Consider the following 12,500-nt stretch of genomic DNA (forward strand, 5'->3'; position numbering starts at 1 on the left):
TAGCCCTGCGTTTGCCCTGCGTTAGCCCTGTTAGCCCTGCGTTAGTCATGTTAGCCCTGCGTTTGCCCTGCGTTAGCCCTGTTAGCCCTGCGTTAGCCCTGTTAGCCCTGCGTTAGCCCTGTTAGCCCTGCGTTTGCCCTGTTAGCCCTGCGTTTGCCCTGTTAGCCCTGCGTTAGCCCTGTTAGCCCTGCATTAGCCCTGTTAGCCCTGCAGTAGTCATGTTAGCCCTGCGTTAGCCCTGTTAGCCATGCGGTAGCTCTGTTAGCCCTGCGTTAGCCCTGCGTTAGCCCTGTTAGCCCTGCGTTAGCCCTGTTAGCCCTGCGTTAGTCATGTTAGCCCTGCGTTAGCCCTGTTAGCCCTGCTAGCCCTGCGTTAGCCCTGTTAGCCCTGCGTTTGCCCTGTTAGCCCTGCAGTAGTCATGTTAGCCCTGCGTTAGCCCTGTTAGCCATGCGGTAGCTCTGTTAGCCCTGCGTTAGCCATGTTAGCCCTGCCTAGATATCACCTGCATGTGTGCCGTGTGTTTTTCTCCGCAGGTCATCGTGGGCAGCATATTCGAGGTGATCTGGGCCGTGGTGAAGCCAGGAACCTCCTTTGGAATCAGTGTCTTACGAGCTCTCAGGTTATTGAGGATCTTCAAAGTCACCAAGTGAGTCTGCATTATGCGACGTTTACTTTGCCCTGCTCCGCCCTGCCGTGTGCCCAAACACACACTGCCCTTGTCAGCGTGTGTGTGTGTGTGTGATGCACACCCTCCCCCCCTTCCCTATTCTATCTCTCTCTCTCTCTCTCTCTCTGGGACTGGCGTCCCCCGTGTTCTTAAACGGAATGTTGAGACACACAGCGCTCCGTGTTCTGTGTTCCACGTTCCGTGTTCCGTGTCCGTGCAGGTACTGGTCGTCCCTGCGGAACCTGGTGGTCTCGCTGCTCAGCTCCATGAAGTCCATCATCAGTCTGCTCTTCCTCCTCTTCCTCTTCATCGTGGTCTTCGCCCTGTTGGGCATGCAGCTTTTTGGGGGCCAGTCAGTATCTAAACCGACTTACCTAATTTGTTGTTGCCGTGGGAAACTGTTACTTGTGCCATTGTGTGCATGTTCAAGACACATTACAAAGAACATAGCCTATGCATGTAGTCCAATACAAGATACACTAATACGATGTAATGTGCAATGTTTTTTTTCCAGCACAATGAAGCATAATATGCATTGTTCCGTTAAGTATGGCCCAATGGTACTGCCTGTACGAGACAACAAAAACAGATTCCTGTTCATTTTTCTGCCCTGGCCTGTGAAACTCTTGCGCCCCGACCCTCTGGCCCTTCAGAAGGAGCCGTCTCTGCCTCTGCACAGTACCGTGACATCCCATAATGTTCCAGTCAGACCTGCTGCAACCTGCTCCAATAGTGACCTCGTGCCACATCTCCCCCTGACGGAATGTGTCTGTCTCTCTCCCAGGTTCAACTTCGAAACCGGCACTCCCTCCACCAACTTCGATACCTTTCCAGCAGCAATAATGACTGTGTTCCAGGTAAGAAGGGAGGGGGAAGGCGGGAGAGGAGAAAGGGGAGAGATTCTGAAATAGCAGTGTGTCGTATGAGCCTGTCTTTTCTTATGGCTTGTTTTTTTTGGAAGTTGAAACATTTTCTGGTCGACCAGTTCAGACCAGCTCTCAGCTTGACATAGTGTGGCCAACACAAGCTGGTTGACCAGCTCATACCCAACTAGACCAGCTTTATGACCAAACTGGCCATGCTGGTTGACCAGCTCATATCCAGCTAGACCAGCTTTATGACCAAACTGGCCATGCTGGTTGACCAGCTCATACCCTGCTAGACCATGTTATGATTAGCTTGGTGGCATAGCTGTATTTTACAGCAGGGTAGTTTAGCATTTTGCAAATGCTGTCCTGTGGCTGATTGTTTGAAAGTGTTTCTTAATCCTCCCTATAGTAATGCGCACCTGTGTTTTGCAAACTGCATTTTGCTCTGATAAGTCTCCTGTCCGTGGAGGTCCCGGCTGGACTGATCCTCATTAGTATTTGTATCTGATACCTCTGAAAATGCGACGTTCCGGTCTGACTCCCTCCCGTGTTTCGCGTCGCTCAGATCCTGACGGGAGAGGACTGGAACGTGGTGATGTACGATGGCATCAAGTCCCAGGGAGGAGTGAACAAAGGCATGGTCTTCTCCATCTTCTTCATCGTCCTCACCCTCTTCGGCAACTGTATCCTCCTCAGAGAGAGGCCCGGGCGAGGAGGCTAGACTGCCTGCGTCTGCTCATGCGGACCTCAGTGCTGTTTTTACCATGGGTTCCTTTGGGAGGACGAGCTGCTGACATCTTGGATTTGCGCTTGTCATTTGGATGACCCAGAGCAGGGGCGTCAAACTGAATTCCCGCAGTGGGGCCGCAGTGTCGGCAAATTTTTGTGGTTTCCCTTCAATCAGCTGCCAGTTAAGGCCTTGAGAACAAGGCGTGTGGACACTTTAACCAATCGATGACTTGAATGAACCAGGGGTGCCCAGAAACACCCCAAAAACCACCAGACAATGTGGCCCTCCAGGCCTGGAGTTTGACGCCTGTGACCTAGATTGTTGGGTATAAAGTGGAAGGTTTATTCGGGTGACAAAAGCTATTTATCTCACAGTTGTTCACCATCGCACGTGTGCAGTGTCTTGAAATTGAACGCTATCTCTGGCTTTTCTCGGGCAGGAGCAGTAGACCTGTGTAAATACGCATGCTCGTGCAATATGAGCTGAGAACTGGGAGAAGCATCTTTCTCCTTTACCATCTTTAGCCTCCTGCTCAGGGAGGTTCCAGCTTGGGGTGGCCTTGTGGGTGGGGCTACTGGGACATGTGGTCTGGCTAGGAACAGCCTCTCTCCCTCTCCCTCTCTCTTCCTCTCTCCTCCTCTCTCTCCTCCTCTCTCCTCTCCCCTCTCTCCTCTCCTCCTCCTCTCTCCTCTCCCCTCTCCCTCTCTCCTCCTCTCTCCTCCCCTCTCTCCTCCTCTCCCCTCTCTCCTCCTCTCTCCTCTCCCCTCTTTCCTCTCCTCCTCCTCTCTCCTCTCCCCTCTCCCTCTCTCCTCCTCTCTCCTCTCCCCTCTCTCCTCTCCTCTCCTCCTCTCCCCTCTCCTCCTCTCCTCCTCCTCTCTCCTCTCTCCTCTCCTCCTCTCCCCTCTCCTCCTCTCCTCCTCCTCTCTCCTCTCCTCTCCTCCCCTCTCTCCTCCTCTCCCCCTCATGAGTGAAGTGGAGGCGAAAGTGCCAGTGGAAACAGTGACGTCTGTCGTCAACCTTGCCTGCCCTGTCTGTACACCATGTTCCTGGCCTCTTTCCCAAACGAGCGGCCATTTTCTTTTTTGGGGACAGTCTGTTTTTGTTTTCTTTAACGCTCTCACCTCAGACACCTTGCTCAACGTGTTCTTGGCCATCGCCGTGGACAACCTGGCGAACGCACAGGAGCTGACCAAGGTATGACTCATCGAACGGGCAAGTCCCACTGGCCGTGCCGGGATTCCAGGATGTCCTGCTGTTCCCACATCGGCCATTCCAGGGAATTCTTGGATATTGGCCTGGATCCAGGGAATGTTCATCCTTGAATTACAATTTTGAATTTGCAGTTAAATTGAAGTGTTCTTTCTTAAACTTAGGAAATATCTAGTTGTTAGTTCAACTCTTAGCAGAGTAGAGCAGAGCAGGACCATATGTAATCTGAATGAGCTGATTTAGCGCTGGAGATTTTACTGTGTATCAATGTGTTTTAGCAAGTCCAATTCAGCAATTTCCTAAATTAATTCAGTTAGTTAGCAGTCTATTTCTAAAAACGAATTAAACAGTATTTTTATAATTATTTGTTTTATTAATATTTAATATATTTCTGAATTTAATGTGTAATATATTGATTAATATTGATATATTTTTTACAATTGTAACTGTTCCGTGACCTGGGACACTTTAATGTAAAGAGCACAATATAAAAACTCACTCAGCTATGTTTGTTTGGGAAAAAATGAAGGACCTATACTTAAGGATGAATGTTAGTTGAATACAGGCCACTGTCTTGTTAACCACTGTACCTGGACCCTACACCCTCAGAAATAAAGGTACGAAAAGTGACTAAAAAGGTCCAGATCCTTGTCGCTGGGTCAGTACCCTATAGGTGCCTAAAACTGCCACCGATATATAACTAATCTCTACACTTTTTCCTTGGAAGTCGTACTCATTCGTACACAGCGAGAACAGCACTGTACTTTCAGGGTACATTTGGGAAATTTGATCCTTGAAGAACAGAAATGTAGCTCCACTGTCACTTTATTTGTGTGGAACATTCAGGTTCAGGTCGCTGCTAGCCGCTGTACCCAGCCCTCGCTCTTGACCCCGGCTGTGTGTCCCTGTCTGCCCCGGCTGTGTCTCTCTGTCTGCCCCGGCTGTGTGTCCCTGTCTGCCCTGGCTGTGTGTCCCTATCTGCCCCGGCTGTGTTTCCCTATCTGCCCCGGCTGTGTGTCCCTATCTGCCCCGGCTGTGTCTCTCTGTCTGCCCCGGCTGTGTGTCCCTGTCTGCCCCGGCTGTGTGTCCCTGTCTGCCCCGGCTGTGTGTCCCTATCTGCCCCGGCTGTGTGTCCCTATCTGCCCCGGCTGTGTGTCCCTATCTGCCCCGGCTGTGTGTCCCTGTCTGCCCCGGCTGTGTGTCCCTGTCTGCCCCGGCTCGGGGGTTTCTGCCCTCGCCCCACGATGCAGTGCGTGAGCGGCGATCCTCTGCTTGTCTCTCCGTCAGGACGAGCAGGAGGAGGAGGAGGCCACCACCCAGAAGATGGCTCTGCAGAAGGCCAAGGAGGTGGCGGATGTCAGCCCCCTCTCTGCTGCCAACCTCTCCATCGCCGCGTGAGTCCCTCCTTCCCATCCGCCTCTCCGTCACTCCCCCGCCAGCCTGCCTCCTCTCTCTCTCTCCCTCTCTCTCTCTCTCGCTTGCTCTCTCTCCCTCTCTCTCTCCTCCCTCTCTCCCCCCCTCTCTCTCTCTCCCTCTCTCCCTCTCTCTCTCGCTCGCTCTCTCTCTCCCTCTCTCCTTCTCTCCCTCTCTCTCTTTCTCCCTCTCTCTCTCTCTCTCTCTCTCTCTCTCACTCTCTCTCTGGCCACACGCTAGCTTTCCTGTCAGGCACCGTACTGAGCTGAGGGGAAGCCTACACTGGCGTGCTGCTGTACTGGAGGCACATAATTAGCAGTGTTTTCCATGGGGAAACCACCGCTACGGAGCGACTGCAGCTACAGGCTTTCAGGATTCACCAGTACCCATGTATTGGTAGGCTACCTGTGTATTGGTAGGGTAGGTGTATTGGCACTTACAGACTGAGCCTTGTTCTGTGCCTTCTGAGTTGACCTCATGGAGGGATTCAAAGGCAAATGAAGACCAGGGAGTCCTCGAGAGTCAGGCCTTGTCCCTCTAAAGGTCACATTCAGGTTTCCGCCTGCAGTATCTTTTTTCCATTTTCCCCTCCTTCCTCTCTTTACTCCTGACACACTCACCCTATATCTCCTCACCCCCCCCCCCCCCTCCTCCTGGCCATCCCTGCCCGCCCCGCTGCACCTCCTGCCCTCCCCTGCACCTCCCCATGCACCTCCTGCAGTAAGGAGCAGCAGAAGAACCAGAAGGGGCCCAAGTCGGTGTGGGAGCAGCGCACTAGCGAGATGCGCCGCCAGCACATGATGACCAGCAGGGAGGCGCTATACAACGAGCTGGACAACGAGGACAACTGGAAGGTGAGGGGGAGGTGGGGGGGATATGCCCTATAGGTACACTGAGGGGAAAGGGAACAAAAGGGTGACCGGGACAATTTTTCTTCCAAACACGTACTACCTTAGTTTCTCTGTCAAACTCTAGTTTTCCACAAATGCATAATAATTTTCATGAGGGAGCAACTTACCGCTGATGGACGTCGCTGGGTGTTTGACTCTCTGCAAGCGGCTCCTCTGCTTTTTCCGTCCATTCCACTTGGTTGGACCGGTTCTTCCAGGTCAGCTCATTCAAGGGGGCTGCTACCGAAGCAAAGTTCGGAATTAATTGTCGTCAGTATCCGATCAAACCCCCAAAAAGTTCTCACCTGCCCTGGGGTCGTGGCCGTGGCCACGTTGCCTTTCTCAATTGAGGCTTCCTCACGACTGCTTGTAGATGGAATAGATGAGCCCTCCAGGTTTTACTATGGATTGGAATATCATCCAGATACACTGCGGCATACTCAGGATGGGGCCTTCGGACCTCATCCATCAACCTGTGGAGGGAGGTAGGAGCCCCAGGAACCCGGTGGTGGAGTGCTCCATCTGTGCAGAAAAGGCTCTTTTCTCTCTTGCCTGCGGGGTCAGGGGCACCTGCTAGCATCCCTTTGTTAGATCCCAAGTTCTGATGAACCTTCCTGGGCCCAGTCGCTCAATCGATTAATCTATTCTTGCCGTGGGATAATTTATGGGGAACTTATGGCTTAAGATCGGGTCCTGAAGTTGTGCAGTTCCCGCCAGACCGTTTCCTAAGGCTGGACTGTGCTTGAGGAAATTCAGAGAACACCAGACAAGCTTTCGTCCAAGGGCGGGTCTTCTGCGGCTTCCTCAGATGTGGTGAGGGTGTGCTTAGACAGGGGGTGCATCACCTCTTTCCCCAGAGCAGTGTTCAGGTCCCGCGGTCTCTTCTCCTCCTGAGATGACTGCACAAGCTTGATGGGGGTCAGGGCCCCCAGTACCTCTTGCAGTGGTCCTCGGTTGTTTTCCTCAGGTTTCCAGGGCACTCCAAGGGTACGTAGAAAACACTGGGCAGTCTCTCCTAACTGGGTGGCCCAAGGGTCCTCCCAGATCCCTCTCTGTCTCTGTTTGGGCTTTGGGTCAGTTACCCGACTTGTCTCTGGCCTGAACAGGTTTACGGTCACCTGATGATTTTCTAATGAAGCTGCCCAGGATTTCGACATTTTGGGGGACCCCGATGAGCCAAACTCTTGCCATCCTTGCGTATGCCCCGCACACACCGGTCACTCACCACCCTCTCAGACACAGGTGGGCCCGACCCTTCTTCGAGCCAGCTGCGTATGAGTCAGGTCAAGGCCTTCACCTGAGTCTGTGCTGGGAGGGTTGAATTGTAGGTCCACTCCTGGAGCCACTGAGCTCTGGCTGGGAGACCAAGCCCTTATTGGGGCAAGAACAGCACCCTTTACCTTATCTTAGTAAGCAGCTGTTCACAAGTCCCAGCAGGCTTTCTGAGCCTCCCCACACATGGTCACAGGATGTTTTTTCCGATGATGTCTGCTCTGGGCCATCTCTCCCTCTTTGCAGTGGGAGGTAGGCTTCTGCATCATCCTCTGAGGTTAATTTAGTCAGGCAGACTTTGTAAGCTTGTAATGTAAGCTTTCGGAGGCAGGGATACAGTGAAATAACTATTTTATTAAGTGTGGGGATTGGGAGTGAGGGAAATCAACTTAGGTTCTTGTCCTGTTTCTCAGATGTTTGTATGTTGTATGTGATTGTGCCTATGGTATTATGCTGTATGTCTGATATTGGACCCCCCTCGAAAACGAGATGGTTTCATCTCAAGGGGCTATCCTTTAATAAACTTCACTGAATGTTGACACCCCTGCCGAACGCAACCAGGTCTCGTACCCGCGGCACATGAAGACGCACCTGGACCGGCCCCTGGTGGTGGACCCGCAGGAGAACCGCAACAACAACACCAACAAGGCCCGGCCCAGCGAGAGGCCCCCGCCGGAGCAGCGGCTCGGCCAGCAGCGGGCCGAGGAGTTCCTGCGGAAGCAGGCGCGGTGCCGCCAGAGGGCCGGGGGCGGGGGCGGGGGCGGCACCGCGGATTCGGGGCCGGCCCGCAGGGTCAGGAAGGAGCAGGACTTGGGCCACTTGACCCTGAGCCAGCAGTCCCTCACCCCGGAGAGCCCCGAGGAGCGGCCCGCGGACCCCCCGGCGCCACGGCGCCAGCACCGGACCCCGCCCGGGCCCGACCGGGACGGGCACGGAGCGTCCCCGCGCCGGGAGGGGGCGCGGCCCGAACACCGGCGACCCCGACCGCACCGCAGCGCCCCGGACCACGAGGAGGGAGGGGCCGCGCGCCGGGGGCGGGGACGGCCCGACGGGGGCGGGGACTCCGACTGCGTGGACGGATCGGACCGGCGGCAGAGACGGCATCGCCACGGCGCCCCGCCCGCCTACGACGGCGAAGGGAGGAAGGACAGGGAGCGGGTGCGACCGCACCGAGGCAGGACGTGAGTCAGAGGAACCGCCACGTCTGTGTGTGTGTGTGTGTGTGTGTGTGTGTGTGTGTGTGTCTGTGTCTGTGTGTGTGTGTGTGTCTGTGTGTCTGTGTGTGTGTCTGTGTGTGTGTGTGTGTGTGTGTCTGTGTGTGTCCTATAACTATTTGTCTCCCACTAGTGTCCATTCCACTGACCATTGTGCTGTCCTTTTTCCTGTGCCACTCTCTCTTTCTCTGTCTCTTTCTGTCCTGCTTTCTGTCTCTGTCTTTCTCTCTCTCTCTCTGTCCCACTCTCTCTCTCTGTCTGTCTCCTTCTGGTCTATTTTCTTTCTCTGTGTCTCTGTGCTGCTCTCTCTGTGTCCCTCTCTCTCTCTCTCTCTCTCTCTCTCTGTCCCTCGCTCTGTCCCTCTCTCTCTCTCTCTCGCTCTCTGTCCCTCGCTCTGTCTCTCTCTCTCTCTCTCCCTCTCTCTCTCTCTGTCCCTCGCTCTGTCTCTCTCTCTCTCTCTGTCCCTCGCTCTCTCTCTGTTCTGCTCTCTCTCCCTCTCTCTGTGTCCCTCTCTCTCTCTCTCTCTCCCTCTCTCTGTTCTGCTCTCTCTCTCTCTCTCTGTCCCTCTCCCTCTCTCTCTCTCTCTCCCCCTCTCTCTCTCTCTGTCCCTCGCTCTCTCTCTCTCTCTCTCCCTCTCTGTTCTGCTCTCTCTCCCTCTCTCTGTGTCCCTCTCTCTCTCTCTCTCTCCCTCTCTCTGTTCTGCTCTCTCTCTCTCTCTCTGTCCCTCTCCCTCTCTCTCTCTCTCTCCCCCCCTCTCTCTCTCTCTCTCTCTCTCTCTCTCTCCCTCCCTCTCTCCCTCTCTATCCCTGGCTCTGCGCCCCCCACAGCGAGGTTGGGGGTGACGGCCCCGCCCTCTCCACCTCCAGGCCCATCCAGCAGATGGTCCCTCGGCAGGACAGCGAACGCAGCGAGGCCCTGGACAACGTGAAGAACAGCCAGCTGGCCACGCCGCCCCGCCTGAGCCCCGCGCTGGCCACGCCGCCCCGCCTGAGCCCCGCGCTGGCCGCCGAGGAGGCCCGCAACGCCCGCAACGCCCGCAACGCCCTCAGCCACGCCCCGGGGCAGAGGGCCCCCGGGAGCAGCTTCATCCTCACCAACCCCGTCTGCGCCCCCACCCCCAGCAAGACCGCCGGCCCCCGGCCCGAGCACACCGCCGTGGACATGCCCCCCATGTACCCCTCGACCAACGCCGTCCTGCAGGGTGAGGATGCTGCTCTTTGCGTCACAGTGGACTGACGTTGATTTACACCAGGCCGACCCCCCCCCCCCCCCCCACCCCCGCCCCTCCAGGAGCAGGCTTAAGGGCCTTGCTCGAGTGCCCAACTGCTGTACTCATGTTATTGCGGCTACACCGGGTCTTGAAGCGACAACCTTCAAGGTCTTAAGTCAGGAAGCAGCCGGCTATACTGCAAAACCCAAAACATAAGTCAATCCCAAGTATTTTAGCCGTTCATTTAAATTCAAAATCTTATATCTATTTATTTATTTATTTGCTAAGTAAGACAAACTTATGAAATTAGTCTCATTGGCTGATTGGCAATATTTTTAAGTTGGGGTTGGAATTTTCACTTGTCAAGCAAGCAGTAACTTAAAACAAGCTAATATTTTCTGTCTGTTATTTGTTCTATTTTCTATTAACAGACGAGCACACGTGTTAAGACCTTTTTTCCCACAGCGAGGCTCACTAAATGGCAGTTGGCATTCTGATGATCTGTACAGTAGACCGCGCTGGTTAACGGTGTCAGCCCGATCAATAGCGTGCAGTAATTAATCTCACTCCTTCTCACCTCACCTCTCCGATTGTATCTGTCCTGCTGTGCGCTCCCTCTCTCTTTCCCTCCTTTCAGTTTCCCTCTTTCTTATCCTTTCTCTCTCTCTTTAATCTTTGTTTCCTCATCTCCTCTATCTTTCTCTCCTCCTGTGTTCTTTCAATATGCTTTATCGGCATTGGCACATTTGTTTTCCCAATGCTGGTTCGACGCATGACATTGTATTTAAAATAATATAACAAATAAGTAGAATATCTCGGTCGATACACTTTAGTGGCAGGAGGCCTGTTCTCATCATGTTATGTTATGTTATATGAATGCTTTCTCTCTTCCTCTCCCCTCTCTCTCTGTCCCTCCTCTCTCTCTCCTCTCTCCCCCTTTCTCTCACTCTCTCCCTCTCCCTCTCTCTCAGTGCAGTGTTAATGTGTGTGTCTCTCTCTCAGTGCAGTGTTAATGTCTCTCTCCCTCTCTCTCTCAGTGCAGTGTTAATGTCTCTCTCTCTCTCAGTGCAGTGTTAATGTCTCTCTCTCTCTCTCTCTCTCAGTGCAGTGTTAATGTCTCTCACTCTCTCTCTCTCTCTCTCAGTGCAGTGTTAATGACTCTCTCCCTCTCTCTCTCAGTGTAATGTTAATGTCTCTCTCCCTCCTCCCTGCAGTGAATAAGAATGCAAACACAGAGCAGAAGGATGAGGAGAAGAAGGAGGAGCCAGACGACGATGAGAAGGGCGGCGAGACCAAGCCCATGCCCCCGTTCAGCTCCATGTTCATCCTGTCCACCACCAACCCGTGAGTGTGTGTGTGTGTGTGTGTGTGTGAGTGTGTGTGTGTGTGTTCATCCTGTCCACCACCAACCCGTGAGTGTGTGTGTGTGTGTGTGTGTGTGAGTGTGTGTGTGTGTGTGTGTGTGTTCATCCTGTCCACCACCAACCCGTGAGTGTGTGTGTGTGTGTGTGTGTGTGTGTGTGTGTGTGTGTGAGTGTGTGTGTGTGTGAGTGTGTGTGTGTGTGAGTGTGTATGTATGTGTGTGTGTGTATGTGTGTGAGTGTGTGTGAGTGTGTGTGTGTGTGTGTGTGTGAGTGTGTGTGTGAGTGTGTGTGAGTGTGTGTGTATGTGTTCATCCTGTCCACCACCAACCCGTGAGTGTGTGTGTGTGTGTGTGTGAGTGTGTGTGTGTGTGTTCATCCTGTCCACCACCAACCCGTGAGTGTGTGTGTGTGTGTGTGTGTGTGTGTGTGTGAGTGTGTGTGTGTGTGTGTGTGAGTGTGTGTGTGTGTGTGTGTGTGTGAGTGTGTGTGCGAGTGTGTGTGAGTGTGTGTGTGTGTGTGTGTGTGTGTGTGTGTGTTCGTCCTGTCCACCACCAACCCGTGAGTGTGTGTGTGTGAGTGTGTGTGTGTGTGTGTGTGAGTGTGTGTGTGTGTGTGTGTGTTTGTGAGTGTGTGTGTGTGTGTGTGTGAGTGTGTGTGTGTGTTCATCCTGTCCACCACCAACCCGTGAGTGTGTGTGTTTGGAGTTGGCGGGTGGCACAGGGTGTGTGTTACTGTGTTTGGGGTCGGCGTTTGGCACAGGGTGTGTGTGTAACTGTGTTTGGGGTCATCATTTGGCACAGGGTGTGTGTAACTGTGTTTGGGGTCGGCGTTTGGCACAGGGTGTGTGTGTAACTGTTTGGGGGTCGGCGTTTGGCACAGAGTGTGTATGTAACTGTGTTTGGGGTCGGCATTTGGCACAGAGTGTGTGTGTGACTGTGTTTGGCGCAGGGTGTGTGTGTAACTGTGTTTGGGGTCGGCATTTGACACCGAGTGTGTGTGTGACTGTGTTTGGCGCAGGGTGTGTGTGTGACTGTGTTTGGCGCAGGGTGTGACTGTGTTTGGCGAGGGTGTGTGTGTGACTGTGTTTGGAGCAGGGTGTGACTGTGTTTGGCGCAGGGTGTGACTGTGTTTGGCGAGGGTGTGTGTGTGACTGTGTTTGGCACAGGGTGTGTGTGTGACTGTGTTTGCGGCTTGGCGCAGGTTCCGGAGGCTGTGCCATTACATCGTGACGCTGCGCTACTTTGAGATGTGCATCCTGCTGGTCATCGGCATGAGCAGCATCGCCCTGGCCGCCGAGGACCCGGTGCAACCAAACTCCCCCCGCAACAACGTGAGCCAATCACAGCCCTCCCTCCATCTGTCTGTCACGCTCCGCGTCCAATGCCAGCCTGTGCTCAGGCGGTGACCCTGCGCACGTAACGACAGCGATGTCGTCCGCGATTTGAACCCGACGGCCCTCTCACTCGTCGGAATATTCGTCGGACGAACGCGTTACCGGTCGGCTAAAGACGAAAATCGCCTCTAGCCGAGAGGGCAACAGTGTTCTTTTTGAATTCCAGGGTTATGTCATCAGGGAGCGTTGTCGCGGTAACCTGCTACCAGCCTTTGCCTGTGCTTACTAGCGATCGGATTCGTTTCGACGAATTCGACCGTTTGTTCCAA

General features: G+C 53.9%; 1 protein-coding gene across 1 annotated transcript in view; it reads left to right on the forward strand.

Moving 5' to 3' along the window:
* Window positions 1-12,500, forward strand: part of cacna1ab (calcium channel, voltage-dependent, P/Q type, alpha 1A subunit, b) — a 135,614-nt gene that overhangs the window by 67,317 nt on the left and 55,797 nt on the right. The window contains exons 13-23 of the mRNA XM_061230582.1: window positions 534-646; window positions 888-1,019; window positions 1,452-1,524; window positions 2,102-2,219; window positions 3,393-3,460; window positions 4,763-4,869; window positions 5,610-5,742; window positions 7,612-8,231; window positions 9,092-9,465; window positions 10,689-10,818; window positions 12,039-12,168. Of these exons, the coding sequence (XP_061086566.1) occupies window positions 534-646; window positions 888-1,019; window positions 1,452-1,524; window positions 2,102-2,219; window positions 3,393-3,460; window positions 4,763-4,869; window positions 5,610-5,742; window positions 7,612-8,231; window positions 9,092-9,465; window positions 10,689-10,818; window positions 12,039-12,168 (1,998 nt within the window). The remainder of the gene's footprint in view (window positions 1-533; window positions 647-887; window positions 1,020-1,451; window positions 1,525-2,101; window positions 2,220-3,392; window positions 3,461-4,762; window positions 4,870-5,609; window positions 5,743-7,611; window positions 8,232-9,091; window positions 9,466-10,688; window positions 10,819-12,038; window positions 12,169-12,500) is intronic.

Source organism: Conger conger, chromosome 2 (assembly GCF_963514075.1).
Source record: "Conger conger chromosome 2, fConCon1.1, whole genome shotgun sequence".
Lineage (NCBI taxonomy): Eukaryota > Metazoa > Chordata > Actinopteri > Anguilliformes > Congridae > Conger > Conger conger.